This window comes from Cygnus olor, chromosome 1 (genome assembly GCF_009769625.2).
Source record: "Cygnus olor isolate bCygOlo1 chromosome 1, bCygOlo1.pri.v2, whole genome shotgun sequence".
Classification (NCBI taxonomy): Eukaryota; Metazoa; Chordata; class Aves; order Anseriformes; family Anatidae; genus Cygnus; species Cygnus olor.
Window position 1 is genome coordinate 101,282,680 of NC_049169.1, and position 21,565 is coordinate 101,304,244.

At 39.8% G+C, this 21,565-nt stretch overlaps 1 protein-coding gene across 1 annotated transcript in view; it reads right to left on the minus strand.

Annotated features, from left to right (window-relative positions):
- The window catches only part of CLCN1 (chloride voltage-gated channel 1), a 45,066-nt gene that overhangs the window by 4,318 nt on the left and 19,183 nt on the right, over positions 1-21,565 (minus strand). Inside the window, 14 exon segments of the mRNA XM_040563440.1 lie at positions 618-704; positions 2,886-2,990; positions 3,636-3,674; positions 4,402-4,484; positions 6,184-6,289; positions 6,406-6,632; positions 7,138-7,271; positions 7,967-8,180; positions 8,314-8,424; positions 10,030-10,099; positions 12,448-12,597; positions 13,012-13,096; positions 14,226-14,327; positions 18,410-18,494. Of these exon segments, the coding sequence (XP_040419374.1) occupies positions 618-704; positions 2,886-2,990; positions 3,636-3,674; positions 4,402-4,484; positions 6,184-6,289; positions 6,406-6,632; positions 7,138-7,271; positions 7,967-8,180; positions 8,314-8,424; positions 10,030-10,099; positions 12,448-12,597; positions 13,012-13,096; positions 14,226-14,327; positions 18,410-18,494 (1,598 nt within the window).

Below are 21,565 nucleotides of genomic sequence, written 5' to 3' on the forward strand. Positions count from 1 at the left end.
CAGTTAAAAGCTCTAGTTTCAGGAAAAGGACAAACCATCTAACATGCCTGTAAACCCCTACTCCCTTCTCTGAAAGTCATCCATTCCACTACATGGCTTCCAAAGTGTTGGGGTTGTTTAGCTTGGAGAAAACGAGGCTCAGGGGAGACCTTACCACGCTCTACAATTACCTTGAAGGAGGTCGTAGCAAGGTAGGGATTGGGCTCTTCTCCCAAGCACTAAGTGATAAGACAAGAGGAAAAGCCCTTAAGTTGCTCCAGAGGAGGTTTAAGTTGGATATTAGGAAAAATTTCTTCACTGAAAGGGTTGTAAAGTATTAGAACAGGCTGCCCAGGGAAGTGATTGAGTCACCATCCCTGGAGGTCTTCAAAAAACATGTAGAGCTTAGTGACATGGTTTAACAGCAGACTTGGCAGTGCTGGGTTAACGGTTGGACTTAGTGATCTCTGAAGTTTTTTCCAACCTAAATGATTCTATGACTCAGAACTCAACTCTCAATTGAAAACATAGCGATCACAGTTATATATATTCCTAGCTGGATCCCCAACCTGTAAGTGTTTCACAGTGATTCACAGGATGACTGCAGTTGATTAGGAGATGAGAGAATCTGTACTTACCTCTTCCAAAGCCAACACTCCCCTCAGCTTCCCCATACTGGTTATGTAGGCATGGCTGAGTCCCAGTAATGAAAACAATGTATGTGTCTAAGGAAAAACACACACGCAAAAACATTTTAGAGACCTTGGAAACTGGTAATGTGATATCTGGTGCTAGACCTGTGATTTAGAAATGGGAATCCCAAAGGTATACAATGCTGAAGTTACCCCAGTGAGAACTACTACTTCTATTCCCCTTTTGTAGCTAGCAAATACTACCCTTTGGTCCTTCTGCTGAGCTGTGAGTTGGGAGTGTGTTCATGATGTAGAACACATTCTCTTCCTATCCTCCATCTCCCTGTACATTTAAGGACTTGTGAAGATCCTTTTTCATTTTGGTGCTGGAAGGTGACTATCACATAGTAATATGCATTGTCAGAACCTACTTAGGTTATTTATTCCAGTACTTTCCTTACCACCAGAAGCATTTTTTTAAATTTTTTTCTTTTTTTTCTGGAATACTTCCCGTCAAAACTTCAGCTTGTTGCTTTTTACTCAGTGCAGTGGGAACACTGGAAATAAGTTACTCCCTTTCTCTTACAAAGACTTCTGAAAAAGACAGGTATCACACTACTATCAGTCTTCTGTTCTTCAGCCTAAATATACTCCATGCTTTCTGAAACTTTCAGCATTCTCAGTGCTCATCTGTGGAATATTTTTAACCTCCAATTTCTTTAAACTGAGCTGGACTCTACCTGTGGCCTTACATGAAGTGATTCTTTCAGAGCTGTTATTTGCCTTTTTCTTTAGCATCACATGAGATGCTGAATGTCATGTTCAAGTGTAAATTAAGGAAAATGTCAGTCCTCAGGCAGAAGACGTTTTACCCTAGCATGAAAGAAAATCAGGCTGGTTAAATACAATTTGATCACGATAAGCTGTGCTATTCTTTCAATTTTCAGTATCGTTACACTTAGCTCTAACTATGCATACCTCAAGTAGCTTATTTATTTATTTATTATTTATTTATTCCTGCTTTTTTTGTGCATCCAGGTCAACTTATGTCTGTTATTTCAGAGTTTCTCTGAAAAAGAGCAAATTGCTCTTTTTAAAAACAGGTATGGAACCTTCTTCATTTGCACTCTTCAGGCATCCTTTCTTGTAATCCCTAAACTCTCAAATGCGAGTATTTTTCAGATTGCTTCAGTCAGTCCTTTAGAAAACACCAAACTCATCTTAAGTATATGCTAGCCTGTTCTTATTTTGCTAAAGACTGGGATAATAGTAATTAATTTAATGCAAGGCACCTGGTGACAGTTCACATTAAATAAATATTGATTAAAAACTTGTAGTGTGCGCTTTTGCTTCAGTAGACCAGTTTCCCTTTCCATTTAGTGAAACCCCAATCCTCTCTTACTCCTGATACACCTATGTAATGATTGTTTTTCCTCCAGTCATTCTGCACTGACTCTAGAAGTTTTATCACAGAATACCTCAAGTTGGAAGGGGCCAGCAAGGATCAGAGTCCAACTGCTGGCTCCACACAGGAATACTTAGGAGTTAAGTCATTTGTCTGAGAGTGTTGTCCAAATACTTCTTGAACTCCAGCAAGCTTGGTGCCATGATCACTTCCATGGGGAGCCTGTTCCAGTGCTCAGCCACCCTCTTGGTGAAAACCCTTTTCCTAATATCCAGGTTGAACCACCCCTGTTGCAGCTTCATGTTGTTCCCTTGGGTCCTATCATTGGACATCAGTATGACCTAGCTTCCTCTTTTCTTGTGCTTCAGGTCGATGAAGAGCCTATAATATAGGCTGGTTTGAAGAAACTTTTCTCACACGCTGAGGCAGACTCTACACCCTGAGAGAAACACTGAGAAATGCAGGAGTGTTCATTCCAGTCTTGTGCACCAACAAACCAGGGTGTATTTCTCCAGCTAATGTTCCTAGCATTATAGTAGCATATACTGCTTCTGTTAGTGTAATGTCTGGAAAATCCTAAGTTGTGTCCAAAAGCTATTTTAATAAATGTACTCAAACGTCGTAACCTCTAACCTTTCATTTTCCAGGAGACTAGTATCACACAGATACTGTATCACACAGAAAGGTACGGGAACAAAATTACGCCTGTATCTGGATGTGGAAGTAGCTGGTGATAATTATAATTGGATGAGGAGAAAGTGAGTCAATTGGAGGTGAAGAAAAGGAGAAGAAATGTCATAGACTAGTCTTGTAATGATAGATGGGGTGGAGAAAAACAGACTATGCCTCAGAGAGAGTTCTGCACCCACCTTGTGCAGGGAAGTTCTCTCCACCAGTTGGAAAGGGGAAGGGTCTATGCAGCAGCAGTCAAAGCATACATCCTTGTTCAGCTCCTCCTGTTCCCAAGCATCTATCTGACACAGGAAAGAAGGAGAATCACTCTTACAGTAATTAGCAGTGTTGCTGGTTATGTACCCAAATCAGGTCCATTTGCCTGTTAATCATTCTTCCACTCCATGTAGATTGTTCACCTGCTTTGCCCATTATATTACCCCTTTCATGTTTCCCACCCCTTCCTTGGCAGGTATCAAGTCCCTTTGTGAACAGACCAATTCCAGTACCTCTGAGGTTTTCTTGGAAGGTGAAGTATTGCTCTTTCCTGCTTAGAGAGAATGAACATCTTAGCTTTCCTTTCTGAGTTGACATTTCCCTTGTCATTACAACATAATACTTCCTTTGCGCAAAGAATAAAGGAACAACATAGACCCATAGATTTAGGTGAGAAGGGAAATGTGGAGGTCTCTAGTCTAACACCCTGCTCACAACAGAGTTGACTTCAAAGCTAGATCAGATTACTCGGAGCCTTACTCAGTACATCTAGCAGAACAATCTCTTATTGTGTGAGACTTGCCCATTGTACAAGTCTCAGAAGAAGAAAATGGCTTTATCTTTGGCTTTATGTGGTAATTGCTGATGTTGTAAGAAAGAATTGCAAATGATAGGGAATGGGCAAAAGAAGCACTCACTTGACATCAATCCCATTCAGCGTCCAGTCTTACCTCTTCTGGTGTCATTGTATCAATGAGTTCCACTGGCTCCTGTAGGAGAAAACACTGGTCAGGATAGATGAAGTACACAGTTTCACAGAGTACAGAAAGAAAAGATGTACACAGCCTCCTTACCCATTGTGGTCCCCTTTTTATTCCAAATAATGATTTACTAAGTTACTGGGTTTTCTTCATACTAGTATATTAAAAGGTGCACTCTATAGTTCTTCCCTTGCCAAAGAACACTGGTGGAGCAATTCAGGTGCCTAAACACGGTCATGTAATACTGCTTTAGATGCTCTCAGACATCCCACATGGGGTCCAACTACTGCCCTAGAGAGGATGGGTCTCCCATAGGCTCTATATGATATCCACCAACCCTGTACAGACATTTCAAATACATAAGGGCATCTAACAAGGCACATGACAAAAGCATCTTTTCATTTTTAACTACCTAAAACTGTTTGCCAAATGGACTACAACTGCACTTTGTTCCAGGTTAGACAGAATTATGTTTACTTGGAAAAAGATGCCCAGTCTCAGTCATGATGGTAGCCTTGACACCTGAGCACAAATGGCTCATTAGCAAGATGCACACTCTTTTACAGTAATCACACCCTTTCTTCTTGGAGGGAGCTCCCCACTGACACTGTCAGAATTCAGGACCGTAAGTATGTACACACTTTGGCCAGACTCTGAATGGCTCTGTGTAGAAGGTTCTATTTCTATCACATCCCTTCTCTCTTCAGGGTATTGCTAGGCTTTCTGTATCCCTAACCTGGACATCACTTTCTCTTTCAAGTGGATGGTTGAAAGGGCACAAGAGCTGCTGGATCAGTTGCCTCAAATTCCGGAAATTGCCTGAAGGATAAAAACAAACGTGCATAAGAGACAAGAATGAATGAGAGACAAAAATACAAAGCACCATGCCCATCTCCTTGCCCAAGGCAGGCTGGGAAATAGCACGAGGGACATGTTAACTGTGAATGACAGGGTTCAGCCAGCCACAGTCTAGCATTCAGTTTGTAAAATAGTGGCTAGGACTTGCCAGAATAAACATTTCCATGCAATATCTTTTCCTCAAGGAGAGGACAGAAACCATTTACAAAATAGCCCTTGTGGATGATAGTCATAGATCAGTGACCCTGAGGAAAAAACAGAAGCAAGACTACCAGGACAGTAAACAATGTGATACAAGGGAGAAACTGCTGTGAGTAGAGGTTTCTGCAATCTATAAGGAAAATGTGATTTAGAGGATGAGTATGAAAAGGAAATTTGAAAATTACTTCAAAGACAAAACATGTCAAAAGGACAGAATGTGACAGGTACAAAAGGGTGAGAAGTGTACGCTGGGCTAACAGTGTAATGGTTGAAATGAAAATGACTGCAGAACTATTCTCCTAGGAAGGGCAGTCAGGAATTAGAAAAGGGGAGAAGATAGGGTTTGGTGCTATTGTGAAGTGAACAAGGCTGTGGAGGAAAATCAGTTGGAAAAAACAACAGTTCTGAGCCAAACTAAAAATGATGGTAGGGAAAGGCTTTTGAAGTCACCCCTGCTATGTTTCCTCTCGTCACTCCTTGATCACTCAGCACTAGCTTCACTTAAAGGGTCTCACACAATGTCCTTGTTTTGATATGATTATTTTTATGATTTGGTAAGGAAGGTGAATGGCTGTTCCACCACTCTACTGCCATGGTAGCATAATACAGATTTTCCTATGCCTTAAAGGTTTGGTCATACATGAGTGGTGTTAAGAATCCAGAATGTGCTATATGCTATATTATATGTTAACCTTTGGGTGTCTAAAAGCATGAGCCAGAGTCCTATTCTCTGTATTTGTTCTCAAGATTTGGCTACACCACTGTGCTTACTCACTGTCTGCATATTTCAAGACACATAAAGGAAAACAAACAAACAACAAACAAACAAACACAAATAAAAAAGCCACCATCCTGTATCAAATGTACGTGATATAGGAATCATAAATGAGATATGAACACAGTCTTGGAAACATAGGTCATAAAGGTAGAGCAGCACAAAAAGAACACAATGCATCGGTATTTGTCCATCAAATTAATGTAGCTGAAACAAAGAGATGTGCATCCAAGGGAGGAGTTGTTCAGTTTTGGAGATGGTTGAGCAACTCCAAAAATAAATACAGCTGTTTAGCTCTCAGGCTTCTTTTCCCAGGAAGATTAATTCACAGGGTGAAGAGATGGGACCCTTCCATGCAGAACCTTCAGAAAAAGTCAAAGGAGATGTTATTGCAAATGATGGAGTTGGGAATACTGACAGAGAGAGAGCAGCCTGAGTGGACCTACTTTTGCCATGCTCTCTGGGGGATCACAAACAGAAGATAATTTCAGGTATGTTACACCGACGGTGAGGTGCATTTACAAAGTGCCTTTAATATAGGAAAAACAGAGAAAGCTGACAGACCAATTCCTTCTCTCAGTGTCTGGGAAGCCAGCACATTGCACAGACACATACACACAGCAAGCTTTAAGGTTTCCATAATCTAGCTAAGATATGGCTGGGGCATGCCAGAAGTTACCATACCTGGGGGTTGCTGTGGCTCCAAAATTTCGTGTGTTTGTTTAACAGGACTTGTTGGGCCGTTGGGCTCCTCTGGGTAACTAGAAGTGGGAGTTGGTGGCAGGGGCAGCTGTTATTGAAAGGAGAGAAAATTAGATCCACCCTGTGTCATTTCTTTCTCAGCCTCTCCAAATGTCTTGCTGCTGCTTAAGCAGTCTTTATGAAGTCTCTTCTCTTCCCCCTCACCTCTGCCTTCTCATCTGTATCCTCATCCTCATCAACATAAGCAAAAGACTCATGCTTCAGCTTTGGCGGGGTTGCCCCTGATCCCTTACTGTGTCCATTGTAAGGTGCCTCAGCTAGCTTCTGCTGCATTTCTCTGTTGAGGCACCGTCGCCGTTCTGGGCTGATATGTCTCTGGAGGAGTGCCTGCAGTTCAGAGCGCTCCACAGACCCCAGTAGGATCATGGTCTCTGCATAACAGAATAGAGAAACAGTTAAACCCCCTCAAGGTTTTGAATGTCTCATGCTACATGCTGCCCCTTCCTCCTTCCAATCTCTTCAAAGTGCTCTGACTAGCACTATCATGAGCTATAAAGGAGGCACTGACCAGCCCTGTTAATTGCTGCTAATATGCTGTGAGGCTCTGGGAAGCTAACCATCAAGCTGTGCCACCTCTCAGCACCACATCAGGCTCTTTACTTATACATGATCCCTCCCCGTTGTCAAAGTCCCCCCACACCTCTTTTACCTGCTATATCTTCTTCTCTCCCCACACTCCAGCCTCCCTTGCTGACAAAGCTGAAACAACCTTCTGTCATACATGATACATAGTGGAAGATATTTAGGATTATTATTATTTTTTTTTTATGTAGTAGGTCACACTATCTTCTTCAAAGTGTATAATTTGAGAGCTAGTTTCTTTGATTCTGAGTTGAGACAGTGTTCAGGAAGGACTAGTTTCTCCACTTTGCTGACCTGGTGAGTCCACCAAAGGCAAAGTCTTAACAGTGGTGCTTTGGAGCAGAGTTTGCAAGTCTCGATATTTACAGTTGGAGGAGACGAACTTCACATCTTGAACCATAATATCTTCAACAAAGACATTGTATTTGCTGTGAATTTATGGACAACAAAGTTTAGAGTTAGCATATTAAAAATGTCTAGCAGATAAATTCCTCAAAGAAACACATAAAATGATCACTTCTTTAAAAAGTGTTCTCTATACAGTTGCTAAATAATCTTCTGTAAGAGTAACCAAGGAGGTCTTTGCAACAGGATCAACACAGATTAACTAGATTTTCATTACAGTTGTATTTCACTCCATTACTCCCCATGAAAAAATTACATGCCTTTCTATGCACATACATATATATGTTTTATATATACATACCTATGTATATTATATATGCTATATAGAGAAACATGTATATGAATAACTGAACTTTGTTTTAAGCAAACTATCTAAATAAAATACTTCAAAAATTTTCGGAGAAAAAAATCCCAAACACCAAAACTTCCAAACTGAAGCAATTTGGTAATATTTACAGAAATTCAGTAATATTGCAGATGATTTAAACCTGTGCTTTCTGTGAAAAAAGAACTTTTTCTCCATTTTTGTGTATGAACCTTACTTTTACTACACCTCTTTTTTTTTTTTTTCCTCACCCCAGGCCTATTCTGCTTTTTTATTTTCTTTGTAGCTCAGTCTCTCTGCCTCCTTTTCATGACCTTTTCTTCTGCCATGATCTCACTGTTATGTTTTACTTCTTCACCACTCCCTACACCCACTTCAGTTTTTCTACTATACCTTATATGATTCCAGCCCAGGTCTGGCAGGTAAGGCAACTTCTTCACCTGGATGATGCTGTCATAGAGGCTGGGTTGCAGACTCTGGGCCACCATGTTGGCAAGAATGACAGCTACCATCATGGGCAGGATGTGAGAAATTTGACCTGTCAGCTCAAAGCAGATCACAGCAGTGGAGACAGTGTGGCTGACTGCTCCTGTCAGAGCTGCTGCACCTTTCCCAGGTAGGGTAGACAAGGAATTGGGAGAGAAGAGGAAAGACTGTCATATAGAAACAGAATATCAAGTCAGCCAGAAAAGATATGGAGATGGGACCAGGTGAAGAAAGAGAAAGACATAAAGACTCACCAATGACAGCATACCCTCCAGGTAAGATTTTGTAAACAATGCCATCAAAGAGGATCCCATCAGGAAAGAGTGATGCCATGATTTCCCCAATAAGACGTCCAAATGCAGCACCTGGAAAATATCACCAGCAATTATGGAATTAACATATAAGGAGCACCCAGTCTGTGCTGTGCAGATATGCTGGGCAAGCACTGGAGTACTTTCTAACAGAAACAAAATCAAAACTTACATTAAAATGACACTAGGGATTAAAGAGTAGCTCTCCGTTACAAAATATGGAAGTTAAACTCCAAGGGGAAAAAAAAGTGCTAAGATAAGTAAATACAGTTGAACCCTCATTCTTCCTTGGACACACCAAGTGTGAAGGTATTTGTGATTCCCAGACAGGAGGAAAATTTTTTTAAAAGGCAGAGTACTTTGTGTCATGTCAGTTAAGATCACAGTTGGGGACCTTCATGTACTCATTCTATAAATGTCTAAACACTAAAATAAAAGGCTTACAGAAAGGTTTAGGTGGGAAGGGACCTCTGGAGGTCTTTGATCTGACCCCTGCTCAAAACAGGGCTAATTTAAAAGTGAGAACAGGTCACCCAGGACCTTGGCCAGACCAGCTTTAAAAGTCTCTAGGGATGGTGATTCCCCAACCTCTTTCTGGAAACCTTAACCAGGGAAACATTTTTTTTCCCCTATGTCTCTTAGAATTTCCCTTGTTACTTGTGCCTTTTACCTCCTGTTTACTATGTGCCTCTGAGAAGAGTCTTTCTATCCTCTGTATACGTTGCTGCATTAGATGGTGAATTAGATGGTGAAGCCTAGAGTCAGATTTCATCTTGGCCTTCTCTTCTACAAGTTGAATAATCACAATTTCTTCACGCTGTTCTTCATTTTGTGCTCCAGCTCCTCAGCAATCTCAGTGGCCCTACACTAGACTCACTGCACTTTGTCAAAATTTCCTGCATAAGTGGACACAAAATAACATAGTATTCCAGAATTGTCCCAAAAATACTGATTGCTGGGAAATAACCATTTTCTTTGTCTTGCTCTCTGGACTTTTCCTACTAAAGTCTTGCTTGTTGTTAGCCTTCATTACTGCAAGGGCATGCTACTGACAGGTTCAGTTGTTGCCTTCAAGAACCCAGAGGCTGTTAACATAGTTCATTTCATTTAATAGCTGTGAATATTAATGCTGAATGTCATGAGTTTGTGTTTCTCAGTCTTTTTTTTTTTTGTCTTGGAATTAAAAACAGTTAAAAAACAATAAACCCCCATACGTCACCATGTCACCATACTCCAGTCAGAAGAAAGAGAAAAAGGATTAAGTGGTATTGCAGGTACTAATTTTGAGATTGTTTCTTCTCACTGGGCTTCAGGAGCAAAAGGAACAGCTATTACTAATTGTAGTATGAAAGTTTCTTTGTAGGTAGAAAGGCAGAGAAATGAGAAGGCCATGATATAGCATGCCTTCCCACAGCTTGGTTTCCCTTATGTAAAAGGACAAGAAAGTCCTCCTCAGCATTTGCATTTGAGGGCATGGGAAAGGACCCCCCTCAGCAGAGGCTCAGAGACTGGTATATGAACTACTAACTGAGCTTGTCATAGGCAGTGATAAGCAGACTCCTCGTCCTCTAGAAGAAGCCTGCCAGGTACCTATGCACTATCTCTCTCATCCTTTCCACCTGTCAGACCTATACACTACAACACAAAATTCAAACTCACCCAGAACAAAAACAGGCATGAAGCCTCCACAGGGGATTGGCATTGTAGTAGCAATGACAGACATCCAGAACTAGAACAGAGGTAGAGGATGCAGTTGTTAGTGAGCAGCGATAGCATTTCCAGCAACCCCACTCTACTGCCAAGCTGGTGAATCCATAATGAGATGAATTCTGGGGGATGTGGCAGTTCAGCCAGGAAGTGAAGGGTAAAGGGTCTGTGGGGTGTGAAGGGGAGCTGGAAGAACTCTGGCAACACACCAAAACTGATGTAAAAGACCTCTGGGTGACTGCTATGGTGACAGGGAAGCCAAATCACCAAGAGAATGAACATGAGAATTCCTTTGCCATGGACCTCTGAAGGTGAGATTTCCTACTGCTTGTTTTTTTTTTTTTTGTTTTGATGTTTTATAATAAATAAATACATTTTATTTTTATTTTATAGAACAAGGTTTTCAAAATTTCATAGACTCAGAAAATTTTCACCGTGAGGGAACTCTAGAGGTCTCTCATTCAACTCCCTGCTTCCAGAAGGGCTAATTCCTAAGTTAGATTAGTTTTCTCAGGACCTTGTCCAATTGAATTCTGAACATTTTGAAGGATGGAGATTCCCCAGCTTTTCTGAGCAGTTGTGTCACTCCTGACTCACACTAAAGGGAGATTTTTTTCCTGAAGTCCACCTGCCATGTTTCCCTTTTTATAGCTTGTGCTGTTGCCTCTTGTCCTCTCACTATGTTGGGCAAAACAATGAAAATCTGTCTTGATAGAATAGAATAATTTATTTGGAAGGGCCCTATAAAATCAAGTCCAACTGCCTGAATAGTCTCAGGACTAACCAAAATTTAAAACACGTTAAAAGCATTATCCAGATGCCTCTTAAACTCTGACAGGCATGGGGTATCAAATACCTCACTAGGAAGCCTGTTCCAGTGTTTGAACACCCTAATGGTAAGGTAATTTTTCCTAATATCCAGTCCAAACCTCCCCGGCGCAGCTTTGTGTGGTTTCCTTACATTCTATCATCTGTTGAGAAGAGACCAACATCTTCCCCCTCTATTTCCCCTCCTCAGGAAGTTGCACAGAGCAATGAGGTCACCTCTTATCCTCCTTTTCTCCAAACTAGACAAAGTGTCCTCAGCATAGGACATGACATCCAGCCCTTTTACCAGTTGGTTGCCCTCCTCTGCATGTATTCAAGTATCTTAATATCATTTTTACGTTGTGGAGCCCAGTACTGTACACAATATTCAAGGTGAGGCCACACCAATGCTAAATATCGATCACTTCTTTTGACTGGCCAGCCATGCTGTGTCAAATGCACCCTAAAATGTGGTTTGCCTTCTTGGCTGACAGTTAGTGCTGAGGCTGATTCAAATGCTGACTTAGACCAGCACATATAGTCTTCTTCTGGAGGCAACAGCCTGAATGGGACTCAGGATAGATATACCATGTAGTCCATCCTCCTTTTATTCAAGTAAATGAGACCTTATCTGTTTGGTACACCATAATCAGAATTACGACAGAAGCAGAACCCTCAGCTGCCTGTCAGAAATTTGATACAGTGTTTTACTTTAGATGGAATCAGCTTTGTCAAACATTAATGCCCATTTCTGATCTATTGAAATATTCAACTGATATTTCAAGGTGGCCTCAGCTCTTTTTGTTCTTAAGAAAAATCAGCATTTCTATGATATTTTTTATACACACACACACACACTGGCCTGGAAAACCTCTTTCTTGGCACTTGGATTTTGGAATATAATGACTGCTTCTTTCAAATCTCTTCTCTTGCTCTGTGATGTATCAGTTACACAGTTAATCCTTTCAGAGGCTGAGCAGATGCAATTTCTATGGGCAATGTTAGGTCAGAACATTGAATCTGTTGCTGCTTTCCTGGAATTGAGCAAAGCTGGTCTCAGCTACATTTCTCCACTATGCTAGAGTACTACTAACAAATCCTTGAGCCTCATGCACATATAGATAATTTTTGTCTCCTGTCTGTAGTCAGGAGTATCAAATAGACAGTACCACACTTTATTTAGGCCAAATATAAATTATCTGAGAGTTTTTTTACTCCATTACTTGTTTTACCAGATCTTGTGAGACTTGTCTCGATGTAGTCTTTTATTGCCAGCCACTACACAGTGGCTCCTGAAACTCATTCAGCAGGATACTTGAGGACGATAAACTGGGGAGCAGTCCAGGAGGTACGTGTATTAAGGCCAGGAAATTATTCCCTAATAACATTGTTAATTTTGCACTCGTGGTGGGCAAACATCACATCAAAAATGTAAGACTCCATTTCAGTCATAGTGTTTCATTCAATGCCAAGCAGCTCCCCATTGTCAGATAACATCATTTTACAAAGTACCAGGAACATTCACTCTGACTGGAAAAGGCTTAGTGAGCTAGATTTCCTTACCTTCATGAGAAAGAATAGCAGGATGATGATGAAGACACTGACTTTGGGGTGGATCCAGGCAGCAGATTTACCTAGGATCTGGGGGTCTCCTGTGTGTTTTGCCCAGGTATAGTTATCAAAGAGAGAGCTGATGGCTTCCCGTGGCATCAACTACAGAGCAAAAAAAACAGGGATAAACTGTGAGATTATACAGAATAAATATTCTACCTCTGTTCCAAGAAAATTGAGATGTTTACTTCAGTAATTCATGATTATGAGACTTAATTCACATTTTTAATCTTCAGGAAGAGAAGAGTGACTTTACTGGAACTGGTGAAAGGATAACTAATTCTGCACGTGGGGTAACATCTTTCTAACTTGCTTGCTTAGAAAAGTGGACCTTTTCCAAGTTTTATATGAAGGGGATAGCAGAGATCACAAGTCTCAGAGTACAGTCCCTCTTCAGTCCAAAGTTCTCCTAAGTTTTTCTTCCCCTTTCCAGGATGTAAGGTTATTGGGGCATAGGGGAAGGGAAGGCTGCTCTACAGAAGTACACAGAATTGAAAATATACTTCCCACTCTCACCTCTCCTGCCATGAACTGTCCAAACCCTGGAGGAAAGGTCACAGTTGCTATAAGGAAGGATATAACCCCAGGGTATATGAGGCGGCTGGGAAGAAAGAAAAGTCTGTTAAAATATAACCTCACTTTTTTTTCTTGTAGCAGTATCACTTCAGGATTATAAATGCTATTCCCATGAAAACTCTCTGTCGCATCTGTATCCATTACTTTGGAATTGTGTAACTGACAATTTAATGCCCTGCTCCACTGATCATCATCATTCATAGAGAGTTCAACTGACAGCAAAGCCATTTTTCCCATCAGGATTATTGTTAAGGGGAACAAGGGAGGGATGTACAAAATGCATAGTGTTGAATGTACAGTGGTGATGTGTTTTTACAACTGTGTGGTGACCCATTATCAAAAGCCAGCCTTTTCTCCAGTTGCGTCCTGATTCAGTTTTGCCTTTTCATCCCTCATGCAATATATCCTGTCCTAGTGTGTTTCCCCTTCCCCCCATACATTTTGGCATGCATCCTTTGTTGTATTAATTCTTATGGGAAAATACTGCTTTACTTTCCTTTGAATTCCTGACCAACACACTTTTTGGGAAGTCTCTGTAAGGCCTTTGCTGCTAAGTGCTTTATTTCATTTTGCATTTATCTTCCATACTGCAATTCACACCTTTCAGTTGCTATCAGTTTCTCCTTCCGTTTATTAAGTATGCAGTGATTGCAATACTGTAGTACATTCTTTACTTATTTGTCTACATTTTGATTTTAAAAGTATTTCAGATTTTAAAGATGCAGTTATATTTCAGTTGTTTTAAGTTTCTTAAAATATAAACGTTAATTCTTTCTTTTTAAAAAAAGATTAAAAAAAAAACAACACAAAAAACAGTGCCTCTTAAGAAACACGACCATTGATTTTCTGATTGATTGGACATTTCCTGTCCAATCAGTAGTTTCCTTTGTCATCTTAATAAATATTACAGAATCCCTTTTCAATCAAGATGCTCTTTGAAATTATTGGGGCTGATCTAGAAGAAAATCCAGATCAGAATATCTTCTTTTGATATTTGCAGATATCTTACTGTGATATAAATTCAGTTTCTCTTAGTTTTACTATCTTACATTTGAAATAGTCCTACTAGCTTCCAGAAAGTATTTATTACTATCCTACATCAGTAGGGTATCCAAATCTGGTCTCTAAAAGAGAGCATCTTCAAAGGCACTCACTATTTGGTGAGAAACTGGCTTAGAGCTGTATGACGCCGGATGCATAGGACCACTTGACGATTAAGATAAACAAAAAATGCTCCAAGGAATCCAGAACATATCCTAAAGTGGAAGAAATGAAACAAAATCATACCAAACAACAGAAAACACGTAAACAACCAACCAAAAACTGAGTTTAAATATTTTTCATCTTCATCTATTATGACATCTTTTAACTTCATAACCTGCAGTAACTCACTTGAAGACTGACTCCCTGATGAAAGGGGAAAGGTGGTTTTGGATTTCTTTGTCACATGCTGAGATTTTTTCTCTTGAATTTTCTCTTAGATGGAGAAATCTCATGTCAGGATATGATGTCCAATTCCAAGACATGGCAAGGTTGCTACTTATTTCTAGCTGTTCCCTTCCTTTTCTATGCCCTGGCCTAGAAAGGCTTCCAAAGATGCCTTGTACAGATGCACATGTACTTAGATGCACATGAATACATACACACAGCTGTATCAGTGAAGAACAATGAATGAACCATGACTCTGTAGGCAATATAGTGTGATAATGTTTTTACCTCAGCTACAATTTGTTGAATACAGGGTTTGTTAGTAGTTCAGGTGAGAATGAATGTACAAAGAACTAATTAGTACTTGTATTTCTGTGGCTGTCTCTAATTTTAACTGTTCAAATACTTGGATGACAGGAATGGTATTAGGATCTACAAAGAAAGACTGACAGATTTTAGTGGGGTCTGGAGAAGAGCAGCTCATCGAAGACATGTATTGTCAGAACTTAAACATCAGGTTGGAACAGGAAATAGTAAAAAAGAAAGGGAGTTTGACTGATTCAGCAAATTATACATCTACATCAAATATAAGAAGTCGCACACTGGGGGTGGGGGTGGGGATGGGGGTGAGGTGGTGTCCAAAGCCATGACATGCATATTTAGAAGCAACAGGGCAGATGAGTGCCACTACGAGTATTGAGCACACCAATTCTCTCCATAGGCAAGAAACTTAAGCTCAACCATCTCAAGAGCACGTATACCAATGCATGTATTTTGGGCAACAAACAGGAGGAACTGGAGTTCTATGTTGAGTCTGAGATTTATGATATAGGAATCACACAAACTTGGTGGGAAAACTCACTTGACTGGAAGACCACTATGCATAGCCACTGTCCTTTGGAAAGACAGGATGGGAAGAAGAGGCGAAGTTGCACTTTATGTGAAAGATGTTTGAGTGTATGGAGGTAAGCTATGGAGACCATGAAAAGTTCTATTGAAATCTTTGGATTAGGATTAGAGGGACTGTTACTAAGGCTGATCTTACTTTAGGTATATTGGCTGTAGATGTGCTCTACCTAGACTTCAGTAAGGCTTTTGACACCATTTCACACAGCATTCTCCTGAAGAAGCTGGCTGCTCAAGGCTTGGACATGTATTTGATTCATTGGATTAAAAACTGGCAGAGTGACTGGGCCCAGAGAGTCTTGGTGAATGGACATAAATCCAGGTGGATGATGGTCACTAGTGGTGACCTCAGGGCTCAGTACTGGGGCCAGTTCTCTTCAATATCTTTATCAATGATCTGGATGAGTAATGCACTCTGCACTTTTCCTCATTGAACTTCATGAAATTATTACCAGTCCACCTCTCCAGCCTGTTGAGATCCCTCTGGGTGGCTGCGTGGCCCTTGGGTGAATCATCCACTCCCCCCAGTTTTTGTGTCATCCATGAATTTACTGCGGGTCCACTCTACCCCATCATCGAGATCATTAATGAAGGCGATCAAAGGGCTGGAGAGCCTGCCTTATGAGAAAAGACTCAAGGAGTTAGGTCTTTACATCCTGGAGAAGAGAAGGCTGTGGTGGAATCTCATCACTGTATTTCAGTATTTAAGGTTTGGTTACAAAGAGGACAGAGGTTCTCTCTTCACCAGGAGACCCATGGAGAAGACAAGGGACAATGAGTACAAGCTGCAGTGAGATAGACTTCATCTTGATATATGAAAGATTTTTTTTTACAGTGAGATCAGTCACTGGAACAGGCTCCCCAGGGACATGGTAGAATCTCTGTCAGTGAAGGTTTTCAAGGTGCAAGTGGACAGGGTGTTAAATAATCCCACCTAGGCTCCCTTTTCACACAGAAGGTTGGACCAGATGATCCCTTCGAGGGCTCCCTTCCAAGCTGGGATGTTCTATGATTCAGTGATCATATGATTCTTGTGCCTATGATCCTAATTCCTTAGGCCTACGTTCCTGATCCTAATAGAGCCAAAAACATATAGCATTCTATGATTCCTATACTCTACCTTAATTAGGCCTGGGTAAATAGGGCATAATACTCAAAGGTGAAGTTAAAAAAAAAAAAAAAAAGAGTGCATTTAAATTTGGTAAGAGAAAGTGTTATTTTATGTGGCAAATAATTAAGCCACAGAATACTGTGGATAAACAAGTAACATATTCATTCTATTCATTTTTAAAATGAATGGAATTTTTCATTGTTATATGTCCTACAGTTTTTTTACTAAATCTCATTCAAAGACGATTTTAGCTTATATAAATTTTTTTTTGAAAAATTCCTGCTTGATTACTTGAAATTGCATAGGAACAAGCTAAAACTAAATATAAAACTGCTCACAGGAAAACATATGTTCAATGAGCTTCTCAAATATTTCAAGCCTGCACTTATCTAGCACTACTGTTAAAATATGCCTTCTGCAACTGCAGAGTGAATTGAGTTTCTTTGTAATACTTTATTTTAAAAAGTACATTACTCCATTCCTGGCTATCAATTTGTCAATAAAATAGAGGTGCTCCTTCTGCATGCATTTTGCAACTTATCAACATTTGCTGACACAGAAGAACAAGATCTACCTTTTTATAGTGCTTAGTCTGGCTCATTTTTTGTGCTACTTGAAAGTGAAGAAGTATGTTGAACAGAAAGAGAGCTCAACTTTGAGAATGAATGTTAAGAGAATTTGGAACATTCCAAGTTGGCATCAGGACTTCATCCAAGACTGTACAAGTCTCTCTCTCTCTCTCTTTTTGTTTTTAATAGCACATTGGACACCCAGACATTTGAAAGCATTTCACAACCATCTCATACACCTTTCATAGCCTGTGTGCAGTACTGCAAAAAACAAACAAACAAACCACCACCAAAAACAAACAAACAAATAAATAAACAAACACACCAAACCAAACCAAACCAAACCAAACCACCACCACCACCACCACCACCAAAAACTGAATGACTGATCTTAACAATTTATCTGTTATCACTGGATCCAATTACAGTTAAGCTATCTTTGTCAGCATATCAAGTGTACCAACTTCTCTTGGAAAGGATAACCTTTCTGATCTTGTAGATAGGAAACTCCCTGGTTAAATGTTTTGTCCCATTCCCCCCTAGATTCTCTGAGTTTTTTTTTCTCTTTTTTCCCTGTATGCTTTTGGAGCATTCCATTGGCATGTACTCACTGAGCAGGTCTTAACAAACTAAATATAACTTTCTAGATATCAAAACTAAAGAAGTCTAGACCTTGGTTTCTAAACTAAGTAAGTCTTGACCTTGGCAGAGCTGTTCCCAAAAGGTAGAAAATAGAGATGCAAATTATTCTTGACATTTCAAGCAATTCCTCTTAATCTCCAACACAGGCTCTCATAGCATTTCTGCTTGGAGATTGCAGAAACCTAAGTTGCTGTTTCGTTTCTTCACAAATAGACTTCATCTCATCAAGATCTGGACCCGTAAGCTCAAGATGAAAAAGATAACAGCTGACAAGTGAAAAGGCGATACCTGGATCAGGTCATTTGGCCATGCCCTCAAAATGGCTAGGGGGCCATTCAGTAAATTTATACCCATAATATATATACCCATCATTATACACATTTATACCTTAGACCAAATTAGACTTCCTCTTTTATTTTATTTTTTTTTTTAATTTTATTTCCTATGGAACTTAGTTTTTGATAAAGATACATGGGGAAGAAATGACATGTGGGTAATACCCATTACCCACATGTTCTTTACCTATTGTGCTACATGGGCACCATTGCTGAAGGAAGAATCCCAGCAAGAAGAGGTCTTTTCAGTGAAAATCAAAATGTCGGAAAGGGCAGTTATTCTGTTATGCAAAAGAATTCCTATCAGAGCTTACTTGAAATCCTTTGTAGAGTTCCTGGGAACTTACCCTATTACAGCAAATGCTGGCAGCTCTTGCAGATCGAAGGGGAAATCCATGCGAAAGTTAGTTCTGAACAGGGCTGTGATGGTAACTGTGTGAGAAGAAAGAGGTAGAACAGGAAAGGGAATAATGAGGTGAGAAGTTAAATACCATGAAAGCTGGGAGTAGAGATGGGAACTAGTTGTATACATGCCCTTGTATGGTTTCATGACATTATATACAATATTACAGATATGCAGACTGCTCTGATTTTGTTAGTCTCTCTTTTTAAATACTTGCAACTGTAGCACTCTTGACAGTATAGATTTGTTTTCAGAGAACGTACATATATTTTTAGCTACAACCCCAGATTTGTAAAGGGCTTTCTATTTCTTCTTTTCTTCTACCAACCATTCTTTAGGCAGTAAAAGCTCTTCTCAGTGCACTCACTGATTTAAAAACTCTTTGCAGAGGCAGGCAGTGCTCACTTATCTGGAGAAGCTGTGTCACAGACAATTGTGATTGCCTTCTAGAAGCAAAACTCATATCATCTCCAAAGTCTTATATGCACAATTTTTGCCTGGTGCCAAAAGAATAAATGTCTTAGGAATCCCAGGGAAAAGATCAACTATGCTCCATTTTTTCCATCTCACTTCCACTGGTTGTGTTTCACTCCTAAAATGACTCAGATGTCGAAAGCTGTCCTGCTTTTACCTGGAGGTATGAGTGTGGAAACAGTAAATAACTATATGCTAATAGGTGAAGTTCAAATGGCCATCCAGTGCAGAATGGAAATGAAGCTCAATGAGTATGGATATAAATAAAAACATGTCCAGAATCAAGGAATTATTTGCACAATGAGAAAAACAAACAAACAAACAAACAAACAAACAAAAAAACAAACAGTGAAATTCTAGCATAATATGGTAATTAATATATATATATAATATATATATATAGTGTAATATATATATATATATTTTTTTTTTTCCCAAACAAGACCAGGCTTAGAGCAATGATTTAATCAGATCTCTGTAGGTTAGCAAGATTAACAGGAATGGTGTTTATTTACATTATTATTAAGATAAAGATTATTAATTTAGATTATTAAGAGGCTCTGGAGCCATATGATTGAATGGTGAAAGGGAAAATATTATCATGGATCAGAAACTAGCTCAGAGAGAGGAAAAAATAGGTTTATCTTGTTAGATGTGTAATGATACATGTCACAATAGACATGTAATGGGCTGCAAACTGTCCTGTTAGGGCTCTATGGTGTTGAATGGATTTCTTTAGAGATCAGTATTGGATGTGATTATGTTTAACATCTTCATGAGTCTCCTGGATGATAGGGTGGAACTCACTCACCAGTGAGTTTGCTGACCACGTCAAACTGGGGAGGGAGAGAAGGGAACGGTTGATAACCTGGAGGACTGGGCAGCTGTTCATTCAGAATGGCCTCAGCAAACTGGAGGAGCTTACCAGTTGGAAGATCACAAATGCAACAAAGACAAATATTTAGTCCTGCATCTGGAATGGCAGGTGCATCAGTACAGTCTGGGAACCTAGTCAACAAAAAGAGCTCTGCACAAAAAGATCAGTAGGTCCTGGTGGGAACTAGTGTTCAATGTGCGTCCTCGTGTCAATGAAGGCTAACAACATATTGTGTCACATCAGCAAAAGCACAACCAGAAAATTGAGGTATTCCCTTTTATATGGCACTGATGAGGCCACGTCTAGAAAACCTGGTACAAAAGAAATGTTTCAAAACTGGAGACAGTCCAGTGGTGAGCCCCAAGATGGTCCAGGACATGGGGCACACAATGCACAGGAAGAGACTGCAGGAACTAGGTATATTCAGCTTGAAAACGAGAAGGCCAAAGGAGGCTCCAATAGCTATCTCTTGCTACCCCATGGGGAGGTTGTAAACACACAGTGAAAGGAAAAGAGGCATGGGTCACAACTTATATGTTATACATATATATATTATATGTGCCTACCTCACACGAAGGCATTCTGAGTCATAGTAGTATTCACACAGAAAACTAGTGCAAAGTCACCAGTTTACCTACCAAGTGCATAACTTTTGACAGCAGACAAGACTAGAGATTATGAAGACATGAGAGAGGGCCCTAATAAAAATTGTTGCATGAACAATGACTGAAAAGACTGGGCTTGTAACTTTCAGAAGAAAATGAGAAAGAGAAGACATGAAAGATAAGTCAGAGCACGCGTGATGAAAGACCATAAAAATAATAGATGTCTGGTCTAGACAAAAGTTTCTAATTCTCTAATATGAGGATGAAGATACTGACCATATAGACAATGAAAATTCAGAACTATGAAAAGGAATCATTTTCCATAGACAATTTGATCATGGAAATTTTTAACCCAGTCAGCCACTGAAGCAGAATATAAGGAGCCATTCATATTGGTGTTAAAGCTGCTTGGATGATTTTGAAGAAGGGACAATAAGTAAGATGCTCCAGGATTAAGCTGGTTTCTAATGATTTAAGAGATCAGCAGGGGAGTTAGAGTAGATGAAGTGAAGGATAGGGCATTATCTCCTGTCATCTGTCTTCAAATTTCTTATATCTTTCTCTGGAAAGAACAGAGAGAGGTGTTCTTCTGACAGATCTGATAGTTGAATACACCTTAACACAAGGCAGTATTTCACAGACAAAGACATAGGCACTCTCTATATTCAAGACAGTAGAGTATTCAAGCCAAAAAATGTTTTAGCACAGAAAAAATCCAACTCTGTGAAGTCATTAAGTTTTAAGAAAGGGAAGTGACCACATGAAGCTAATACCAGAAAAACAGATAGAAGTGTAAGAATAAAAGAGATATATATGTTATTAAAATGAGAAGTTTACAAAGAGATAGCAGTCTTCTACATCAGCTGGAACTTCATTCCCACAGTATCTGCAATGGTTTTCTGAACAAGCTTATTCTATGCTATTTCTGTCTGCACAAATATTGCACTCATCCCTTTCAGTTGAGACACTTATTTTTTTCTACCAGAGCTACAGTTGAAGCAAGTACAATTTGACCTTTCGGTACTCAGGAACTTCAGTCAGACCCCAACAGTTTTGCAGCCTCCTAATCATTCTATCATCCCAATTTTTGAGACTACTTTTTGCTTTGTTTGCTTCTAGTCAAGAGATGACTAAAGCAGACCAT